Source organism: Notothenia rossii, assembly GCF_949606895.1.
Source record: "Notothenia rossii genome assembly, chromosome: 3".
Lineage (NCBI taxonomy): Eukaryota > Metazoa > Chordata > Actinopteri > Perciformes > Nototheniidae > Notothenia > Notothenia rossii.
The window spans coordinates 94,415,154-94,439,179 of NC_136901.1; the positions used below are offsets into that span (position 1 = coordinate 94,415,154).

General features: G+C 41.7%; 2 protein-coding genes across 3 annotated transcripts in view; one reads left to right on the forward strand and one right to left on the reverse strand.

The window, feature by feature from the left end:
- The first annotated feature begins 594 nt into the window (after positions 1–594).
- The window catches only part of LOC307032686 (uncharacterized protein), a 528,358-nt gene continuing 504,926 nt past the window's right edge, over positions 595–24,026 (forward strand). Inside the window, exons 1-2 of one of the 2 annotated variants that reach the window (XR_013806358.1) lie at positions 595–1,400; positions 11,218–13,109. Coding sequence is in view for 1 of the 2 variants with exons in the window: in XM_079670838.1 (XP_079526964.1) it covers positions 1,208–1,400; positions 11,218–12,557 (1,533 nt within the window). In the remaining variant the exon portion in view is untranslated. Of the gene's footprint in view, positions 1,401–11,217; positions 13,373–24,026 lie in introns of those variants that run through there. The other variant, XM_079670838.1, reaches the window with a different exon arrangement.
- Positions 2,516–6,356, reverse strand: LOC307034577 (E3 SUMO-protein ligase ZBED1-like; the record flags this gene model as incomplete). The annotated part of the gene is made up of 3 exons (XM_079673409.1): positions 4,523–6,356; positions 4,209–4,353; positions 2,516–2,742 (listed from the first exon to the last, which is right to left on the reverse strand). The coding sequence occupies exons 1-3, from the start codon at positions 5,753–5,755 to the stop codon at positions 2,516–2,518; spliced, it is 1,605 nt and encodes a 534-aa protein (XP_079529535.1). The 5' UTR covers positions 5,756–6,356.

Here is a 24,026-nt window from a genome sequence, read left to right on the forward strand (position 1 = left end):
ATATATTGGGGGGGAAATGTCATATTTTTCATATGATCAAAAAGTGGGGGTGCAAAAGCACACGTTTGCTCCCCCAAGGTCAATTGTGGGGATGCACCTGCTCCGCTTGCTCCATTGCTCAGGCGCCCATACCATGCAATGAATGAAGTGAGGGGTGCTCATTCTGTCAAACAGAGTAACAAGCACCTGTTTGTTTCTTTTGGGACGTTTTTTTTTAATACAGGCAATTATACTTTTGAGTCATTTACATTAACTTACTTTAGGATAATAATAAAACCATATTAATAAAAAGATAATAATAGTGTTCTCTGGGCCCCCCCCCCCCAGTGCTGGGCCCTTGGAATCATCCTAACCTCCCCCCCCCCCAGCTACGCCCCTGGCTATGGTGATCATACCATGTGCCTGCCTGGCGTTAGAGTATAGGGGACAAACCAGGGGACTTTACTTCCTCTTGACACTGTCAGTTATATACGAAAAAAAACACCTAAATATACTTGTTCTAATTGTGCTTCTGTCTTTCTGTCTCTCTTTTCCAAACACTGAAGAAAGCAAAATACATTGACTTTTCGTTATCAGGGCTGTTAGGGAAAACATCAGGTAATATGTATTGTGAGCTTATTACGTTTCTTAGAGAAATTGATAAATTAAAAATAATCTAGAGTTTTGGTTTTTATTTATTTTGTTGTTTTTTGTTTGTTTTATTTTGTTTATTTTTTTCTGCATAGTCTCTTATCCATACTCCAGTCCAGTTGGTGGCGGTAATGCACCTAACATTTGGTTTGCCAACCGCCAATAAACACTAAAGAAGAAGAAGAAGATGTATTAGCGACCCCCACAGATGTATGATGTCAATGCATCCGTGGGAGCTCAGACCTCAGACCCCTCCTTGTGGGAGCTCAGCTTCCATTGCCTCACAGTCACACATAACTCGAGCCCTGCATGTGGCGTCTCGTCGCTTCGGTTCTCTCTCTTGTGTTCCGGAGAAAGTGTGTGTGAGCTCCAGCACTACTGATCCATCATCTGTGTGTCTGGATAAACCTCTGAATGGACTCTGTGGTCTTTTTTCTGGAGCGTTTACCTCGGACTATAGGAGCTAGCTTAGCATGCTAGCTGGAAACACGTTAGCAACACTAGTCAGATTGAGAGTTTGACGGAGAGAGAAACGGTGTGTTTAACGGAGTCTGCAGGAAAAGGTGATCTAGGAAACATGAGTAAAGTCCAAATGCTGCTGTCGTTGAAGAAGCAGCGACTCACTGCTGCTAATGAAGAGATATTTGCTCTGTTTGAACAAACAATAGCAGAGCTCGAGGAGGAGCTGTTTCTTTCCAAAGAGGAGAACAAGAGACTCCAGAAACTACTGGACGCTGTTTTACAGCCTCAGCTTCGGATACACAGAGCAGGTCTGTTCCCTTTACTCTTCCTTAACACTTTAAACTCTTCAGTAACACTTTAAACTCTTCAGTAGCACTTTATTATCACATTAATAACACTTTAGACCCTTTATCAGCACTTGCTGCAGGGAGTAGATCCTGAAGTAAAAGTACAAACACCACACTGTGAAAATACTCCATTACAAGTTAAAGTACTGCATGCATATCTTTAAGTAAAAGTATGTAAGTATTATGAGACAAATGTACGTAATTATAATGATTATAATTTATTACAGAAGAGCAAACCTACCAAAATAAATATATTTATAAAAATACATACATTGAATAATATGCCATTTAATGTACTGATTTAAATATTAACCATACATGTAGGCACTAGTTGATTAAATGTGACATAAATTGATCATTTAGTTTTAATGTGCTCATTTATTCACCTTTTCTTTTTAAATGTGTAAAAAGCAAATAAAAGACCCACTTTGGATTAATTCAAATTGCTGGAGAATAATTCATTAAAAAATCAATAACAAATATGTTCAATAATAAAGTAAACACATCTAAAATGTTACTTGATAAAGAATAGGGGAACTAGTACAAAGGTCATAAAGTAATTCAAACATTAATATAAATTAATGTACAATCTCATCAATCAATTATTGCCAACATGTATTTATAATACATTCTGTATAACTATATATATATATATATATATACACACAGGGCTTAATTTGAGCCGGAACACGCCGGAACATGTTCCGGCACCTCTGAAATTGGATCCGGAACCTTTTTTATTGGATCCGCCACCTCCCGTGTCACTATGAAAAAAAAAAACGCCCAAAAAAAAAAACGACTGTTTGTTCGGTGTTCAATGTTGTTATATGTCTTGTTAGTGTTTATTCCCCATTGAAGTTCCTCAAAAATCTTGTGTTTGCCTTTTTGATGCGTTTACATTTTTAAGGTTTTTAGCGGGAGAGGGGGGGAGGGGGGGAGACTAGAGGTGTGACACATAGCCTACGCTTGCGCTGGTTGAATACATAACAGTTAGCTTCGTGTCTACAATGTCAAAAAGACAACAAACTTTACTTAACTTTTTCAAAGTCAGTGACCAGCAGTCAGATCCAAAACGATCAAAAATAGTTTCCGAAATTCATGAGTGTGAAGACCACGGTGGACAGAGCAGTAGTATGCAGCCTACCATCGATGCTGCTAATGCACCTGTCGTTAGAGGGGATATTAGCGACCCCCACGGGGAAGGAGATGAAGAGGACGAGACGGATGATGTGAACTTGGAATCTGCGAGAGATAGTGATGGCGATGAAGCAGGTATTGTCAGGGACACTCACGATGGGCAAATCTGGACAGATGCCCAGTTTACACAGAAAAAAAAAAGTTATCCATGGCTTACAATGGAAACCACTGGACTGGGCTGTGCCATTTGCAAACAAGTGGGATCACTGGGTCCGGAAAAAACTGCAGGTGTGAAACTTGCAAAAGAATGGATCTCGGGCTCGGTGACATCATCTGCGCCCGATTAAAAAAAAAAAGCAAAGAGCCTTAAGGAAAAAGGTTTTTGAGCATGGGAATTAGGGATGGGCATTTTAAGAAATCTCTTTAATCGATCATCGTGAGACGTTAACGATCAATTATCGATTAATCGTTAACATTTATACCCGTCAAAAAAACTGTATGACGTATTGTAACGTCCACCCGGACAGGTCGGAATGACGAGCGAAGCGTATACAATCTTAACAGCTTTATTGCGGTTACAGGAAGGGTCACTGTGGGCCGGGACCACGCCAAAACAACCAAAAACAACAAACCGCTCAACAACGTGCTGCTCTTCCTCTCCCTAACATGCAGCCTTTCTCACCCACACGCACGCGCCCACACAAACACGCACTCAAAAAGCCCTCTGCTCTCCACCCCGCCCCTAACTGCTCTCCTCACAGAAGCCTGACCATAAAACAACCGTTAACAGAACACGTGAACATTAATGCAGGTCGATACAGAATAACAGAAGTGAGAAACTCACTTTTATGTTTATTTAAATGTGCAAATGTTAAACAAAAGAAATATCCCCGACGCCTCCGCGACATTAAAAAAATAAGAGCCAGTGTTCTTAAAACAAACAAAAACAAAATAAATACAATTCCGCCTCTTTTAGACATAAAACATTAACTAACAATAGTATAATGAGAAACTCCTGTGTTTAAATGTGCAAACAATAAACAAAAGAAATGTCGGAGGCGTCGGGGATATTAACAAAATAAGAGCCAGTGTTCTCAAACAAAATAAATACAATTCCGCCTATTTTAGATATAAAACTTTAACTAACAATAGTAAACACAAAACAATAACACGTTATAGGCCTCGGTCTGACTAAAGGCTACGGTGGTTAGGAGGCTATAGCTTACTTAACCTACTGGTTTTTGTTGAGGAAAATTAGCATGTTAACATGCTCGGGGGTGAGACGTGAACGGAGCCGAGTGACGGTCAGTCCAGCGGCTGAAAAGACCCGCTCTGACGGGACCGAGGTGGCGGGGATGCAGAGATAGCGTCTAGCTAATTTAGCCAGCCTGGGAAACTTTCCACCGTTCACTTTCCATCAATCAGTCGGGCTGCACTCCAGAGGTGGGGGTATGTCCCTCAGAAAGTTCTGAGTCTCTGTTTCAATGCCAGTGTCCTGTGGGGTAGATGAGTATTGCTCCCCCAGGAGAAGTGCCATCGCAGAAACGTGCGTAGTGGCAGTGACAGTTGTGGGACTTCCCCGGCATGACAACACCGCCTCCTCTCTCCCAGTCTGTGGGATAGCCGCCTCACCTGCATCAATTGCCTCTCCCAGTTCAACCAGTTTAGCATTAGCAATTAGTCTCTGTGGTGGCGAAAGAAAGCTCAAATGCTTGTGACGGAGATCCAGCATGGATGCAATCATTGGGGCGGATGTCACAAACTCGTCAGACCAAACCTGTATAAATAAATTATAGAAAAATGTCGGATGATCGATAAAAAACGTTTGAAAATATGCCATATCTAAATAAGCAAAGCACATAAGCGACATTTAGCTATGCCTATGTCAGTCTCGTCATCAGCGGCTATTTATTATGAGTGTCATGTCAACTAATTAGTTAGTTTACCTTCATTCTGTTGCTGAGGGAGGACTTCACTTTGGTCTTGAATTCGGTTACTCTGGTCTCGTCTCCTTCTCTCCGCATGAGATGGGTGTTGATGAGGCTGAAGCTTACTGGATAAATGTTTGAGATGGAGACGTCCTTCTCGGCAGACATGGCAGTTGTGACACACTTAAGTGCTGCTAACACAGGCTGTGCGTCCTCCATGAGCCGCCAGTGCTCATCCTTCAGCTCCAGGACCCTGGCATCTTGAAGCTTGGTCAGGGTTCTGTCCGAGAGGACAGCAACAACAGCCCAGCGCTGCTCCACAAGTCGCTCAAACATCTCACAGACTGAGTTCCACCGTGTTTTGCACGATTGAATAAGCCGGTGGGTGGCGAGGCCCATTTGCTCCTGCTTCTCCTTAAGCGCATTGGTTGCCACAGTGCTGTGATTAAAGTGGCTAACGAGTTTACCAGCTGCAGAGATGACCCGATGCAGGTATAGAGCAAACCCGTCATTTATGGCTAATTGGAGAGTATGTGCAAAGCAAGCAACAGACACCCAGCTGACTCTGGTGGGATTGTTGGCAGCCGTAATGTTGGCCGCGTTGTCGTGGACGCAGGCGATAACTCTGGCTTCAAATCCCCACTGCTCTACAGCTTCATTCATCTTCTCAGCGAGAAGGTCGGCAGTATGCCGGCCTGGAAGGCTTTCAGTGAGCAGGACCGCTGAATTCATTTGCCAGTTGTCGCAAATGTAGTGGCATGTGATAGTGATGTAGCTCTCCGCTGTTAAAGCGGTCCAACAGTCTGTTGTTATAGCAACACTAGCTGCTGTGGCTAACTTGTTTAGGAGCTCCTGTTTTCGCTCCTTGTAGTGGGTTTCTATGACCCTGGTGATAGTGCGCCGTGAGGGAATCTGATACGCTGGTTCAAGTAAACTAACCACATCTCTAAATCCTTTCCCCTCGACGACACTTGTGGGGAAGATGTCCACTTCAATCATTTTGGCGATACTTTCTGTGATTTTCTCCGCCCGCTTCGCATCACAGCTCCTCCGGTTTAAAACTGAGGTGATGGTGGGCTGAACGGAGGATTCAGTGCCTCTTAACACGCTGGGATGAAGGCTCTTTAAGTGGTACATCATCGGAGTTGTTGTCGTGTTGTACTTGTAAACCGTGTCGCAGTGTATACAGTGAGCGGACTCGTTTTTTATCTCAAAATGGTCCCACACCGGACTTCGTTTCGCGCGCTTCATGTTGTTATCTTTGTGAGTGAGCAGCTCGCAGGAAGTTTTCTCTGCTGTCGCGACTCCTTACGCTATATCGCCCCCTGCTGGTAGGATGTTTTATTACCGATCATCGATAAGAAAAATACGAAATCGACAAAATCCTTAACGATCAATTATCGATCATCGATTAATCATGCCCATCCCTAATGGGAATACCAAAGCACACGCAATGGCATCAACTATTTTGGATAAGGCAAAGGCAAATGTATTTGTTAACACAGTAGTCAATGCCCAAAATGACCAGGTGCAAACGACTGCCAGAATCTTTCGCACAGCTTACAAGGAGGCCAAGCGTCATAGGCCATCTTATGGATTTGAACATGAGATAGACTGTCAGGAAATGAATGGTGTGGAAATGGGGAGGATTCTCCACTCAAACGTCGCATGTTCTCATATACAACAGCACATTGCAACTGACATGAAAAAAAAACTGCTTGAAAGGATTGTCACTTGCGCTCCAAAAATCGGACTCATGCTGGACGAGGCCACAGGGTTGAATAAAAAGAGCGCATTAATCGTGTATTTACGAGTGCAGTTGCCAGAGATGGATTCACCCGAGAACATTTTCTTTGAGCTTGTGGAGTTGTGTGATTTTGGTGCAGAAGGCATTGTCCGCAAACTGCTGGATGCCTTACAGCACGCCAAGTTAGACAAGGCCTTCCTCTCAAAAACTCGTCGGTCTCACATGTGACGGTGCGTCAGTGATGCTCGGGCGCCACAGTGGGGTGGCAGCTCGACTCAAAAATCTCTTCCCAAACATCATGGTGTGGCACTGCTCTGCGCATCGACTTGAGCTTGCAGTTGGTGATGTGATGAAAGAGATGGGGGCTATGAATCATTTCAAGATCTTCATGGATAAGCTTTACACACTTTACAGCACATCAAACAAAAACCGGCTGGAGCTCAAAGAGTGTGCTGACGGTCTGAACATTCAATTGTGCAAAATTGGCCGGGTGTTAGACAACAGGTGGGTTGCATCCAGTCTCAGAACAGTGGAAGCTGTGTGGAAAAGTTTTGCTGCCCTCAACACACATTTTACACACGCAGCGGAGGATTCTGCTCGCAGGAGCACATCTCGGGAAAGCTACCATGGCTTGGCAAAGCGCCTTTCATCCCATGCCTTTGTTTCCAATCTAGGACTTATGTTTGACGCACTGCAAGAATTGTCAGAGCTATCTCTCGAGCTCCAAAATCGAGAATGCAATATCATAACGGCTCATAAAGCCATTTGCCGACAGATCAGGGTGTTCGAGGCTATGTCTGAGCGGCCCGGACGACACAGCCTATTAAGCCAGCGCGGGGTCGAGGAAAACACCTTTCAGGGAGTACCCCTTCATGCAGGTCGGCTCACTGACAGAACCCTGGACCAGAGGACGTTTTTTGGGAGTCTGGCAAGAAACTTGGAGAAACGCATGCTATCACTTGGGGGAGACCAATCAGGATACAACAAGCTAATTGAGGATTTAAAAGTGATTTATCCACAATATTGGCCACAGGATTGTGACGCAGACGCGCTGTTTGGAGAGAGTGAAGTTGAGACGCTCTGCCAGCAGTTTTGCATCGAAAGCCCGCGGAGGGTCATCAGGGCATTCAGGGAATACCGTGACAATGATGGGACATTCATCCCAGATGAACTGAAAGACCTCTTGGCTGCGGTCAACACGATCCCCATCTCAAGTGCTGAGTGTGAGAGGGGCTTTTCCCAGATGAACCTAATCTGTTCAGAAAACAGGGCGTCTCTTCTCCCCTCAACGATCTCCTCCCGACTCTTCCTTTGCCTTGTCGGCCCGCCACTTACCCGGTTCAACCCCGTTCCATATGTGAGGTCATGGATTGCAAAAGGACATCGAACTGCACTGGACACAAGGTGCAGAGACAGAAGCAGGAAAATGGAGGCCGGGGGCTCTATGGCTGCTGTATGAGCCGTTTTGGACAAATGATGGTAGGAATATATTTGTCCATGCTGTGTTTGATTATTGGGTGGTCTATGGTTTAATATGTCTGCAAATCTATATTGAAATCGTAACTTCGTAGAAATCGTAATTTTCCCACCTGTTGTTTTGTTTCTCCCGTTAATTTAACGGACAGATATAATTGCTGCTTGTTAAAATGTTGCAGTATATATATTTTTTACATTCCGCACTCATTTGGTGCAGTGTTACATCGTTCTGTAATCTGAAGGCTAACAGGCTACAAAAATAAAAATTGACCTGATGTAGAAACATCGTCTGTAAGTGTATTTTTTTGTTTGTTCCCTTACCTCTAACCCCCGTACTGAGCCGCCGGATCCACCCCCCCTCTGCGTTCCGGCACCTCCCACTTTACAAATTAAGCACTGTATATATATATATATATATATATACAGAATATATATTTTGAGAAAGATATACACTAGTATTAGACACAGTCAAAGGTTTGGACACATCTTCTCATTCAAAGTTTTGTATTTATTTAAATTGGTTCTACATTGTAGATTAATACTGAAGACATCAAAACTATAAAACAACACATGTGGAATTATTATAGCGTTCAGTGGTTTTTGTGAGTGCACTTGAGTATACATTCAAAGTTCTTGACATTTTCCGGATCGACTGGCCTTCATTTCTTAAAGTGATGATGGACGGTCGTTTCTCTTCACTGAGTTGAGTGGGTCTTGCCATAATATGGATTACAACAGTAGTCAAATAGGGCTCTCCACTGTGCACTAACCCTACCTCAAACACATTAAGAAAGCAAGTAATTCCACAAATTGACTCTTGACAAGGCACATGTGTTAATGGGAAACCATTCCAGTTGACGACCTTGTTATGGGAGATTCCTTATTACAGCGTATTTCTAGCTTATTCATTAAGGTCACACAGGTCAGAGAGGCCCCATCGTCTTGTTATATCAGTCTTATGCCTAGTCACATGGTTAGTTAAGACAAATGTGTTTATTGAGTTACATTTCCAGAGAAGAGGCCCCATCGTCTCCCCCGTAATTATTAGGGGTGAGCGGAAGTACAAAGAGGCTCCATAGCTCAGTCGGTAGAGCCTCAGGTTATAATACAGTTAAGTCTTTGTTAGTTAAAGACGCCATGAGATAGTGACCTTTCCACATCTGAAACATATACAAGTATGGCATTCATAGGAGAACATGTGTGTGTGTGTTCATTACAGTAGCTATATATGCCTGTGTAAAACTGCTACTCGTTGGGGCATTTCCGCGATTGGTTGCTGTTGAAGCAAGGTGATGTACTCCAATATTATTATTTGTTGTTGTGCAACTGAATATTGATTAATCTCAACCATATCTGTGTTTATGTTTTATTGATCTCTCTCTCTGTGTTAACATTTAAAGTTGGTGAGCCATTAATTGCACTAACATCCTCATGAAGCTGACTGAGAGAAGCCCAGAGTGTGCAAAGCTGTCATCAAGGCAAAAGGGGGCTGCTTTGAAGAATCTAGAATAAAAATCACACTTTTTTGTTAACTAGATAATTCCATATGTGTTCTTTCATAGTTTTGATGTCTTCAGTATTAATCTACAAATTAAAATAAACAAAAAACATTGAATGAGAAGGTGTCCAAATGTTTGACTGGTACTGTATGTAAAAAATACACATTTTAATATTTAGCAGGTTCCCTCATCTATAATCATTTATACAAGCGCAACTTTAAACATTTACAGCAGTAAAATGCAACATACAAAATAATCAAGAAACATCATAAATGAAACACTGACAGGGAACATTTTACTGCACCATCATTTCTATGACATAAGAGGGTGCCATAAAATGTTCTGATAGTACTTGCATACTTTTACTTAAATAAGGTTTGAATTAGGGCCGTGCAATTAATCGTATTTTAATTTCTATTACGATTTTAGCTTGCACCGATTATGAAAACAACGTAATCGAAAAAAAGACAATTATTTTGCTGCATTCCCTTTCGCAATGAAGCTCTCAATGTGTCATGCGTTATACATCCTGCACCCCCTTCCCCCTCCCCCCTCCCTAAAAGCCCTCAGCCAGGTTGTGCTGTGACTTGCAGTCTGTTTAATAAATCCATATAAACACGTCACAAGGGAAGCTTTAGTTGCCTCCGGTCTCGAGCGTACAGTCAACTTTTACTAACTATCAATATTGACCAGAAATAATCGTGATTATGATTTTTTTCCATAATCGAGCAGCCCTAGTTTGAATGCAGGATTTTAATTTGTAACACAGTATTTTCATTCTATAATGTAGGCGTAGTTCAGGGCTATTGAATTGGTGGCCCGCGGGCCAAATCCGGCCCGGGGTGATATTTGCTGGCCCTTTGAGTATAACGTTAAAAAGTAATCTACTTTTGTTTTTTTAAGAACTATTTTAAAGAACTCTTTTTGGTCCAAATTGCCTTTTATCTCTCAATTCAATTTACATTGCCTGAAAACTTCGGCGGGGTCTGGTTTCGAACCCACCTAATAGCTACTGTAGTGACAACTCCTGTCATTTATTGCATCTCTGCGTGAATGATTAGATAATTTCACCTAAATCAAATGATGTTGAATTAGCTTCACATGTAGGTCGACTGAGTTCTGAACTTGCCATTTAGACCTATAAAGGGGCTATGTTGTTTGATTGAGTTAAACACAATATATGCACTCCACTATGCTGTTGTACTGTATCTGAAGCTCTTCATATGATTGCTCATATTTCACGCCATCTTTTTCCCGGCCCCTTAATTTGGATCATTTTCATCAACCGGCCCCCATTCCAAACTAATTGAATAGCCCTGGCGTAGTGTATCTGTGAACAATCCCAAATACAATTCATTGTTTACATTGCGGCTAGTGCTAAACCAGAAGAAAAAACCCTTTTTCATTTTTAACTGTGAGTGGAAAGGGGCTGGGCTACATGAGGTGAATTGAGCCAACATAATTAGAAAAGATTTTCTGACTGTGTTGTTGTGGCAATTCAGCACTCACAGAAGGAAAGAATAAAATGGAGAGGAATCAATAAAACACAAACACAGATATAGTTGATTAATTATTATTTTGTTGTACAACAATCAATAATAATGAGGAAACATTACCTTGCACACAAGCAGTCAATAGTGGTAATGCTCCAACGAGTACAAGTCTTTCACATCATATATAGCAGCTGTAATGAACGCACACACAATTTCCTTACATTAGCCAACACACCCACATATGTTCCAGATGTCGAAAGGTCATTATCTCGTGACCTCTTTAGGTGTAATTCATACCCTGTCAGGATATGAACCACCTAACTAACAAGACTTAACTGTATTATCCTGAGGAGGGCCTCTTTGCACTTCCGCTCACCCCTAATAATTGCGGAAGAGACGATGGGCCTCTCTTCTCTGGAAACTGTAATTCAATAACATACCTAATTATATTGACTAGGTCCAAGACTGATATAACAGTGTGTTTCCTGTTTCCTGCAGATGCCCAGCAGCTGGTGGTGGTTAAAGAAGAGCCTCTCCCTGACCAGCAGGAGTGGAGCTCCAGTCTGGACCAGGAGGACCCAGAGCCCCCCCCACACATTAAGCAGGAACAGGAGGAACTCAGGATCAGTCAGGAGGGAGAGCAGCTTCAGGAGCTGGAGGAGGCTGATATCACCAAGTCCACTTTCACTCCTGACCCTGTGAAGAGTGAAGATGATAAAGAGAAACCTCAGTCCTCACAGCCTCATCAAAGACAAACTGAACACATGGAAACAGAAGCTGATGGAGAGGACTGTCGAGGACCAGAACCAGCCAGGAACTCAGATCCAGAGAGCAGTTTACAACCAAAGACTGAGGACCACACTGGAGACTCTTCTGAAGACACTGATGACTCTTCTGAACCTGACGCTGGAGACTCTTCTGAAGACACTGATGACTCTTCTGAACCTGACGCTGAACACAGTGCTGATTGGAAGGAGACCAGAGAACCTGCCTCAGGCTCAAACTCACTGAAAAATAGACAAGAATCTGTCAGTGATCCACGACATAGTGCTGAAAAGAAACCATTCAGCTGCTCAGTCTGTAAGAAAGCTTTAGGACATAGAAGAAATCTAAATCGACACATGAGAGTCCACACAGGAGAGAAACCCTTTCGCTGCTCAGTTTGTGAGAAAGCTTTTTCACAGAATGGAAGTTTAAAGGAACACATGAGAGTCCACACAGGAGAGAAAACACACATCTGCTCAGTCTGTAAGAAAGATTTTGGACATAAAAAAGATCTAAATCGACACATGAGAGTCCACACAGGAGAGAAACCATTCACATGCTCAGTCTGTAAGAAAGCTTTTAGAAATAGAAGAAATCTAAATCGACACATGAGAGTCCACACTGGAGAGAAACCCTTTCGCTGCTCAGTTTGTAAGAAAGCTTTTTCACACAGTGAAAGTTTAAAGAAACACATGAGAGTCCACACAGGAGAGAAACCTTTCAAATGCTCAGTTTGTGAGAAAGCTTTTTCACAGATTGGAAATGTAAAGAAACACATGAGAGTCCACACAGGAGAGAAACCCTTTCGCTGCTCAGTTTGTGAGAAAGCTTTTTCACAGAATGGAAGTTTAAAGGAACACATGAGAGTCCACACAGGAGAGGAAATATACAGCTGCAAAGTTTGTGACAAAAGATTTAAATGGTGTAATTATTTCAGAAGGCACAAGTGTGTTGGTCGTCAGTCCTCACAGCTTAATGAAAGTCAAACTGAGGATGACGGAGAGGCAGAGCCTCCAATCAGCAGCTCAGCTGAACACATGGAAACAGAAGCTGATGGAGAGGACAATGAATAAGTCTTATGACTGTTCACACATGAGAGAAATCTGTCTTCTGGATTAACATTGTTGTACAACATCCATATAAGACTTAAATGAACTCCATCTTTATCAACATAAGTGGACAACATGTTTAATGTTTTTGTCATTCTGATGTATACGTTAACCACTGACTGTTCATGAACCATTTTATTTGGATTGAGGGCTCCAAGTTTCCAAATAGGATGATTTGATGTATTCTTTATTTCTAAATGTTTTTGTATCATTGCTATCCTGTTAATGAGCCCTGTTTTACATAAATGTACCTGTTATCGGAGTGTTTTTGCTTCTGTAACTGTAAGGGAATACATGTTCCTATTTTGTATCCTGATGACCTAATGCCGTTACATGTAATACATTACTCCCTAAGCCTGTTTTCACCCATCTGCAACCGATTCACTAATAATCACAAATGTTCATTTCTTTGACCCCTTGACTCGACTAGTTCTTATTTAATAATCGTTACATCTCCTCAGGACCAAGTTCCCGTGTCCTGCCTTTCACCTGCTGATCACCCACTGCTCATTTAAGGTGGACTGACCTTTACAATGGACCAGCTAGTCTTATGGCGCATTTCCACTACAGCACGGAGTGCGGTTTAAGCGGGCCGTGCACTGCCCGTTTTTGGTTAAGTTTCCACTAGGCGTAGCTCCGGCTATTGGGTACTATTTCACAGTTTTTCTGGCCCCATAAAATCGAGGTTCTTAGCGGGCCAACAACCAGGCTGAGTATGCTAAACTAGAGAGAGAGAATCGCTGGCAAGGGGGCTACAACTACAACAAGATGAACATATTTGGCCGTGATTTCATTGTAATACACGTTTCTAAATGATGCCGAAGTAACAACATACTTAGTTGGTTAGTAAAACCATGAATTAATGGAATAGCGCTCCGTGCTCGGGCCCTAATAATACCACCAATAACAATAGGTTCCTAGCAGTTCGTCCTAGGACGCTGTCGGGTCCTAGCGCTCCGTGCTCAGGCCCTAATAAATGATGGATTTAAATAAATAATATCAAAATAATAAATACCAATAAACAAGATCAACAAATATTTTGGAGCGCACTTCCACAAGCTACTAAAGATATATGAATATGATGATTAAAAATAAATGAGACTAAAATGAATTAGATCAAATATTTTGTCAACCTAGCAAAGCAAAATAATCATTTTTTTCGATTATGTTGTTTTCGTATATGTGGCAGGCCAACATCGTAATTGCGATTCAAATACGATTAATTTCACAACCCCCCCACACACACACACACGCACACAGTTTTTGTCTAACACGCCAACACAGTTCTTTGTACTGTTAAGCTGTTATGTTCAGTCACTGTTCTTATGTTGAACATGAATACATTTACTTTGTAAGTAATTATGGGACGTATTTCTTCTTTCAAAGCAATTTTCCTTTGTACTTTCTTGTCGTGAAATAGGTCTTAAATTCTATTCAAAGTGGTCTTAAAAAGTCTTACATTTGAGTTGGCGAAACCGGCAGGAACCCTGAACAGAGCGATACGTCTTCTTTCCAGCAGATGGCATAAATGTTACATCATCCAGTTCAACTGTCATCTGCATATTAATGATTCAAAACAGCAATTTCTAAGATATGGCTAGTAATCGACTCACAATTTCAACAGAATGTGAAGAGGTTACAGTCTTGCGGTTATGTTCAAGATTTGTTTGTTTTTTGTAAGAGATAATAGGGATTGATGCAGAAAATAACCAGGGCCCAGTAGTTCAAAACTTTTAATCTCAATCAGATCTGATCAGATTTTGAAATCTCATTTTTTAGTGATCCAGGATCAGACAGCAATTCAGGATAGGATCACCCTGATCCAGATTCTGACTTTTCAAGATTACTAGATCCCGAATATCGGTGCTTTACTGGTCTCCATCTAGTGCAGTGGTTCCTAACCTAGGAGGTGCACCGAAGAGCGCAGGGGGTGTGCCAGGCCTCACATGATTTGAGGCCAAATATCATATTTAGACTCTTTTTTTAAATTTATTTTTTATTATTATTTTTTTACATATAATTGTAACGCAATACATGATTGTCGCTAAAAGCCTTTTCTCTACATTACAATATAAAAAAGAATCAATTAATTTTAATTCAAATTAAAGCTAGTAGCTATTAAAGGCATACAAATATAGAAATGTATAATTCTTTCTTTAATAGAAATGTTTCTTCTGCCCGTAAAGTGTCCAAACCAGGCTTGTCTGGAAAAGCACATTTTTAAAACATAGTCATTGTCCATGCTGGTTTCAGTTGGATTATTTGTCTCAGTTGCTCCGATCAGATCGTTCTCCTCCATTTTGTAGATTATTTACGATTTTTGAATCCACATAAACACATCGGCAAAATCCAGCTTACTTTGAGAGCATGTGTTTTAAACAGTTTAATCCCTTTGTGAATTGTTTCCACTTCCGCCGTCCTTTAATTTCTTCATGCAGCGGGAATCCAAATGAATTAATCCTGAGTCCAATAACCATCAAAGTCACTCCAATAGAGCTCCTTAATTACGCTTTCATCCTCCTTTAACGAAATACTTCACATTCATCCAGTTTGTGACAGTAGTTGTACAGTGCATGACATTAAGGATTTTGGGAGTGGCCCTGTGGGCCATCTAAGCTAATTTACAGATGGCCCTGAGCCCAATAGAGATTGCCCTGAAAAATGCGCGCGGACGAAATGGCACGAGGGGTTTGGGGGGCCTCCTCCTAGAAAATTTAGATTTTTTGCAGGTCTTACTGTAAATGCTGTCTGGTGCATTCTATAGACTGAATTATAAGATGAACCACCACAAAATGTTATTCTTCATTTCACTTGTTTGTGTTTGCTCGCTTGCATGCCCTGCATAGCTATAAGAAATACTTAAGTTGTTGGTGAAGACACTTTCCATCTGATGAAGGCAAATGCCTTCATCAGATGTAAAAAAGTAGAAAACATAACATTCAGTTATAACTGCCAAAACAAAAATTATTTACACTATTATGGCCCCTGTTAAAAATGTTTGTAATGTTATCTACTGTAAGTTGGTCGAACGAATGCCTCCTCATCCGGAAGCTGACCGAGCAGACCCGAGCAGCAGTCGAGAGGAGCCGAGCGCATCCGGGAAGCACACAAAATGGCGACGTCAGAGTTCCCGTTAGCCGGCAAATCTAAATCTCTCCGGTCAAAATAATTTCCCTTTCGCGCAATACCGCTTCAGTTGCGCCACTTATGTGACAGACAAGAAGAGTATGTGACAGACAAGAATAGTCAATTCTAATGTGTAACACTTAATGTGGAGAAAGAGATGTCCTGTATGGGTTGATTGTGCGTTGATCTGTTGGTTATGCCTCGGGGTTCCGGTGGGCATGTAAACAAATGCATAATGCTGCGCTATACTTTGTGGCCTCATCCGGTTGCATAGCGACACTTATTGTTTAGGTGTCTTTTAATAAGCAGGTAGTCATATCATTAGCTAGAACTAGCTGGATCTGATCGATATGGACATAAACGCGAGTGAAGTCTAATCTGAAGGGAGAGAGAGATCAGCTGCTGCTGACGAGTCGACACGCAGCTCTGCATGATCACATGCAGCGGTGAGCGGACAAAACGCACACTTCAGGTTAGAATATCACACGTAGCTATTTTAATTACCTCTCAAACTACCGTAACTAGTTATAGATATGTTTAGTTTTACTGTCGGGTCACTAATTACTGGATCCGCGAGCTGCATAATACTGGCATAATAGATTGCCCGATCGGGCAACCAGCAGGTGAGGCTTCATTGCCCGAGCTAAATACTAGATGGCCCCGGGCCATCGGGCAGCCCTTAATGTCGAGCCCTGATTGTAGCATTTTTGAGACTATGAAACTTTAAATACCGCTGTTGTGCCCCCCACACCCCTTGTGTGTGTGGGGGGGGGAGCTCTTGGGAAAAAAGGTTGGGAACCCCTGCTCTAGTGGATATGAAAAATAATACAAGGAAGACAAGGGACCACGTTGCAGAGACATCTATAATGTCTAATTATATTTTTAAATTTGAAAGGTGAGGACAGATGATGGACTTTTTTTTGGTTGTAGATATTTTTTCTTTAATCTAAATTACATTTATGATTGACACATTTTTGTTGTGATACTTTTATGAGCATACACATTTATGTCATCAACATTTGCTTGAAAACTAAATAGGCCACCACAAACGTGACCAAAAAATGAAAAATAAAATGTATTTCCCATTAAGGCTAAAAATGGTGTATCGTTTCAGTTAACAAACATTGCCATTTTATTTATATTCAAACATATTTTTAAATAAAATGTACAGTTCATTTTGCTCTGGAAATCCACCCCTCTGGTGGGATCAAGATAATCCAGTTTTTTGGGATCAAACTGATCCCAATCCTGTGTTGTCGGTTTGAACTACCCGTTTTTAAGATTTGATCCAGATTAAAGCTTGGATTGGATTTCCTGATCTGATCGGATATCAAAGTGATCCTAATCCTGTTTTTTGGTTTTGAACTACCCAAAATTCAAATCTGATCTGACATGTAAGTACCAATCAGACTCTATATCCTCCTGAGACCCAGCCCACTGTAGTGGACACTTTGTTAACATGCATCTCCTTTTACTCTTTTGAGCTACTCTATCAATCCCGTTTGACACCATCTCTCACAACATCCTCCTGACCTACCTCTCAGACCTCCTAGGTATCACTGGCACAGCGCTGTCTTGGTTCACATCCTACCTCCATAACAGGAAACAGTTTGTCTCCATCAACGGCTCAAATTCACCCCCGGCCCCAGTCCGCCACGGTGTACCCCAGGGCTCTGTGCTTGGCCCCCTCCTGTTCACCATTTACATGCTCCCCCTCGGCCAGATCATCCGACATCATGGACTCAATTTCCACTGTTACGCTGATGATACCCAACTGTATCTCAGCACCACTCCATCCTCCCAGCACCCCCCTCAGTCTCTCATCAACTGCCTGCATGACATCAAAGCATGGATGTCATGCAACTATCTCAAACTAAACAGCAGGAAAACAGAGCTCATGGTTGTGGCACCCAAGGCGCTGCTCCAGAAGATTGGTGACTTCATCCTCGAGGTTGGCGGCTGCTCCATCTCCCCATCTCCTGAAGCCCGCAACCTGGGTGTCATCCTCGACTTCACCCTCTCCTTCCACTCCCACGTCAAGTCTGTGACCAAATCGGCCTTTTTCCATCTAAGGAACATTGCAAGACTCCGACCGTCACTCTCGGAGTCGGTTGCCGAAACCTTAGTCCATGCTTTTGTCACCTCCCGCTTGGACTACTGCAATGGTCTCCTGTTTGGGGTTCCCAACAAAACCCTGGACAGGCTACAGTATGTCCAAAACTGTGCTGCTAGGGTACTCACACATACAAAGCCGTGGCAGCACATCACTCTCATCCACCTCCACTGGTTGCCGGTCAAGTCCTGCATCACCTACAAAGTCCTCCTACTTGCCTACAAGTCCCTCCATGCCCATGCCCCCAAGTACCTATCGGACATCCTTCACCCACATGCCCCACCCCGGAACCTGCGGTCTTCAGACTCTGGCCTGCTTACCACCCCCCGCACCAAACTGCGAACCTTCGGGGACAGAGCTTTCGGTGTGGCAGCCCCCACCCTCTGGAACGCTCTCCCTGTGGAGATCCGCAACATCCCCAAGCTTGACGCCTTCAAAAGGGCCCTCAAGACCCATCTGTTCACCAAGGCCTTTGGCCCCTAATCTATTTGTTGTTTTTGTCTGTCTGACTGGTTGTCTGATTGCCTTTTGTTTTGTTGTTTGTTTTGCCCTGTTCTTCCTTGTAAAGCGACCTTGGGTCCCATGAAAGGCGCTATATAAATCTAAGCTATTATTATTATTATTATTATGGTGCAGTAAAATGTTCCCTGTCAGTGTTTCATTTATGATGTTTATTGATTAAGTTGTATGTTGCATTTTACTGCTGTACATGTTTAAAGTTGCGCTTGTATAAATGATTATAGATGAGGGAACCTGCGAAATATTAAAATGTGTGTTTTTTATATACAGTACCAGTCAAAAGTTTGGACACCTTCTCATTCAATGGCTTTTGTTTATTTTAATTTGTAGATTAATATTGAAGACATCAAAACTATGAAAGAACACATATGGAATTATCTAGTTAACAAAAAAGTGTGATTTTTATTCTAGATTCTTCAAAGCAGCCCCCTTTTGCTTTGATGACAGCTTTGCACACTCTGGGCTTCTCTCAGTCAGCTTCATGAGGATGTTAGTGCAATTAATGGCTCACCAACTTTAAATGTTAACACAGAGAGAGAGATCAATAAAACATAAACACAGATATGGTTGAGATTAATCAATATTCAGTTGCGCAACAAATAATAATATTGGAGTACATCACCTTGCTTCAACAGCAACCAATCGCGGAAATGCCCCAACGAGTAGCAGTTTTACACAGGCATATATAGCTAATGACACACACACACACACACACCACCCCCCCCCCCCCCCCTAAGAATGCCATACTTGTATATGTTTGAGATGTGGAAAGGTCACTATCTCGTGACGTCTTTAACTAACAAAGACTTAACTGTATTATAACCTGAGGCTCTACCGACTGAGCTATGGAGCTTCTTTGTACTTCCGCTCACCCCTAATAATTACGGGGGAGACGATGGGGCCTCTTCTCTGGAAATGTAACTCAATAACACATTTGTCTTAACTAACCATGTGACTAGGCATAAGACTGATATAACAAGACGATGGGGCCTCTCTGACCCGTGTGACCTTAATGAATAAGCGAGAAATACGCTGTAATAAGGAATCTCCCATAACAAGGTCGTCACCTGGAATGGTTTCCCATTAACACATGTGCCTTGTCAAGAGTCAATTTGTGGAATTACTTGCTTTCTTAATGTGTTTGAGGTAGGGTTAGTGCACAGTGGAGAGCCCTATTTGACTACTGTTGTAATCCATATTATGGCACCGTCTATCATCACTCACAAGAAATGAAGGCCAGTCGATCCGGAACATTTCAAGAACTTTGAATGTATCCTCAAGTGCACTCACAAAAACCACCAAACACTATAATAATTCCATATGTGTTGTTTTATAGTTTTGATGTCTTCAGTATTAATCTACAATGTAGAACCAATTTAAATAAATAAAAAAGTTTGAATGAGAAGATGTGTCCAAACTTTTCACTGCGTCTAATACTAGTGTATATCTCTCTCAAAATATATATTCCGTGTATGTATTAGGGGTGTAACGGTACACGTACCCGTACCGTGTACCGTTACATTATTCGGTACGGGCCCTTCGGTTCGATACACATGTGTACCGAAGTGTACCGAACTAATATAACGTTAAACGTAAAAAATTGAGAATGTGAACAACTTCTTGGAAGTAATCTCAGGTGCTGCGTGGCAGCATTTAGAGTAATTTCCTCACATTGGGTTCAACGCGTCATAGAGCGAGCAAGTCATTTCATTGGACGAGAGGCATACTATGAGAGCTGGTCAGAGGGATGTGTTCAAATTTAGTCAGTAATTTGAGGAACTGGCGAAATGGCGACACAGATCAAGTTGAGCTCAAAAATCCTCCAGCATCATTGAAGTCTCCGGTTTGGGAACATTTTGGTTTCACAGTTACCTACAAGGATGACGGACAAAGACAGGTGGACCGAACCAAAGCTGTTTGTCTGCATTGTTCAACTAAAATTGGTTACGCGGCTGGCAATACATGAAACTTGCACACTGATTTGAAAAGGCATCACCCGAACGTGAATATCACCGGTACCAAAAGAAAAAAGACTGAAGTGCAAACCCAACTCCCACTAGCATTTAAGCCTCCACCACTCGAAAAAAGGTCAGACCGAGCCAAAGCTATTACAAATGCCAAATATCCTTATGTTGCCTTGTTAGCAAAGCGCTACCTGGCTGTATCTGCTACCTCTGTCCCTAGCGAGAGGGTGTTCTCCACAGCAGGAGACATTGTTAGTGCCAGCAGATCTGCCCTTTCGGCAAGCAATGTGGACAAGTTCATCTTTCTTTAAAAAAAATGAAATACAATGACAAGCTGGGCTCGACATTATAAATGGCCCGCTGGCCCGGAAGCATTATTTAGACCCCCCGGGCCAGCATAACGTACTTTCCACTTGCCCGCTCGGGCCACTAAAAATATTGTTTAAAATTTTTTTTTTTCCTGTGGTATTGGTATTTTGACTAGCAATTTAGTTAAATTGTTTCGTTTATTAACGCTACAACAGAGCGTTTTGTGAGTCGCTTGTCGTTGTTGGGTGAAAAGCAAACAGCTGTTTGCTGCGGAGTGCAGCGCGAGCAGGCTCCCGTGAGCGGGAGCGCGCTCCTTCACTACAGACTATCGCGCCACCTAACCATTCGCCAAAATGTTTTTAATACCAGCGGTAACCGGACAAACGCCGGGCAAAAAACAATCTTCAAATAAAAGCAAGTCACCGGAGGAGTTAAAGGAGAGTGACAGGGAGCATGAGAAGAAGAGGGAGAGAAAGTTTCAGCCAGCTTGATCGATAGAGTTGGCTTCTAGTGGTGCAGTGACGCGTCCTAAAACCCTTTTATAATTTATCGACTAGATTTATGATTCAAAAATGATAAAAGTAGGGTAGACATGTGGAGATTATCCGGCTGAACAAAACGTGCATTTATCAAACAGGGTTGTTTTCCACAGACCTTATTTCCAGCTATTTTCCAAAACCCTGTGGAGAGATCTCATTGCTTTTTGTCGAGGGAACCAGCAGCTTACTTCCTGGTTTTAGGACGCGTCGCTGCACCTCTCAATATGATGCCCATATAAACAAGGTCTTCTGTCGGCTCTGTACATCAATGCCGACCTATGCTGACAAGTAAGTGAAGAGTAGAAAATATAAATGTATTGGCTATAGGGAAATGTCCCAGCAGTTTAGGAGAATGAAGGTTCTAATCAAATCAATTACATAGCCATTACTTGTCTAACTCCTAATGACAGGAAGGCAGAAAGTGCATTATACAAATAATAATACTCATAATAATAGTAGGGCTGTACCCGAATATTCGACTATTCGTTCGTTGGCCAACTATTAGAGTTTCAATTTCATTATTCGGATATTCGTTTTTTTATTATTATTTCTTTATATTTCCCCCCCCCTAAATATATGCATATATATACATTAATAAAGGCAAATTGCAATATTCTTATACTATATTTATACTTTTTAATTGCACTGTTAAAATGCGGAAATATATACAATCTCAGCCTGTGCTCCTGACATCGCGTTCACTCAGTCACGAACGCAAACGGCACACTTCACCTCGCTTCACCTCGTTTCACACACCTGAACACAAAATGCAGAAGACTTCAGCTGTGTGGGACCATTTTAAATTGGACGGTAAGAAGAAGAATATGTGCCAAATATGCGACAAGAAACTGGCCTACCACGGTGGCACAACAACTCTGAAAAGTCACCTGGATGCTGTAAGTAGTAGCCTAGCCTAGCTTAGCTGTTGTTAAGTTGCCATGATGAAGCTGCTTTATCCGCCGTTTAAACAGTAACGTTACACATGATAAAAACGTGCACTTACTTTGCTTGGAAAATAGTTGCAAGCAAGCAACCGAATTGTTTTTTTATATTAGTTTTTCAATTTTATCCGAATAGTGAAAATAATAGGAGCAATGTGGGAACATCTGGGGCTAAGGCAATTATTGGCATACAGTTCGTTCATTTATTTTTCGTTCTTCATTTATTTAAATACTGTTTACTGTATCGGTAACAAGTATTACACTGTTAGGCCTACTGTTACGGCTATGTTATTAAAAGTATTGTTGTTATAACAGAAATATGTGTTTTGTATCTTCAGGTTGTAAAACGTTATAGACGGAATTTGGAACCAGATTTGGTCCCCGGGCGCTGCACTGCGGCTGGGTTACATGCAGAGGACACATTTAGTTTTAATGTATGCGAGTACTGAGACAATAGATAAATATAAATTGTAATAGTATGCTCTTTCTGCGCTTCTGATTAACAGCGTGTTGTCAGGTCTCGGATTTAGAGCGTGTTATGAAATCTTTTTTTTTTATTTATTTTTTTTATAAAATTGTATTAAAAAAATAAAAAATCTCTCCGCACCGAATATTCGCTGCTGATTACTACCGAATATCCGGAGCCCAAAAAATGGTATTCGGGACAGCCCTAAATAATAGCAGACATTTTTCAACAATGACCACAATATCATTATTTTAATAAACCAAATATGAGCAATTGAGGAAAATGAGGAAGAACTCATTATTCAAATGTTGTAGTACAAGTAGTAATGGAGTTAGCATAAATTACTGTTGCAACAAATGTGTTAATTTTCTTCATTATTAGTGGATTTTTTTGGACGAATGCTCCGGGCCAGTGGTTACAATGGTGGGGCCAGTGATAATACAATTCCACCGGCCCGGCTGCTGCAGTAGAATTCACTATTTGATATAAGACTAACATTCCTGACAATAGATCTCAATAGTCATCTTTTATGGTGTAAATGCCTTTTTAATAATAACATTTATGAATGGAACATTCTCAACATGAATGCATAAATCCAAATAAATATAACTTAAATATACATGATTAAATTAAAAATAAAGTGAACATTACCACCAACAAAATCATTTATAAAATGCTATAACACAAACAATAACATAAGCAGCAGATTTTTAAAATTAAATATACATACCAACTACAAAACAAGCAAAGTGGAACACAACGGAAATGGAAATGAAAAGGCCTTATGGTGGTGCCAAATCAGAGCCTATTACCTGTTCTCAGTCTTTTTCTCAACATGCATCTGAGTCCTGGCTCAGCCTTACTCACCAAGAGCCCAGCCTTCTTACAGGCAAAGTCACTGATTAAGTCATTGAAGTCCAGCTTTCTAGCTAACTGGCTTTCAATGGAAAGAATGGCAAGACTGCAAAGCCTGTCCTGAGACATAGTGGACCTCAAATAGTTTTTTATCAATTGTAACTTACTGAAAGCTCTCTCACCTCCTGCAACAGTCACAGGCAGTGTGCAAAATATACGTAAAACAATGCAGACTTCTCCAAAAACGCTTTGCAGCTGCATCTTGTGAATTGCATTCAGGAGACCAAGAGGGGACAAGTTAGTGTGGAAAGTGGCAGCATACACAGTGTTCAGGTGTCTTACTTCATTTTCAAACTCAGGTGTAAGATCTCTTGATTACTTCCTGATCAGTGGTTGGCAAACAGAAGGGACTTTATCCTCAGCAATCTGCCCAACTTTCAGAACAGCAGAAAATTCTTCCACAATACATTGAGTGGTGCGGAACCCATATGATCTTGTCCATTGCAGTAAAAAAACACTGTGTTGCGGAACACCGTTGCTGCACTGTCCTGATCTGTCTTCTCTTGAGAGGTCTCATCGTGGAATCTCTTCCTTTTCCTCT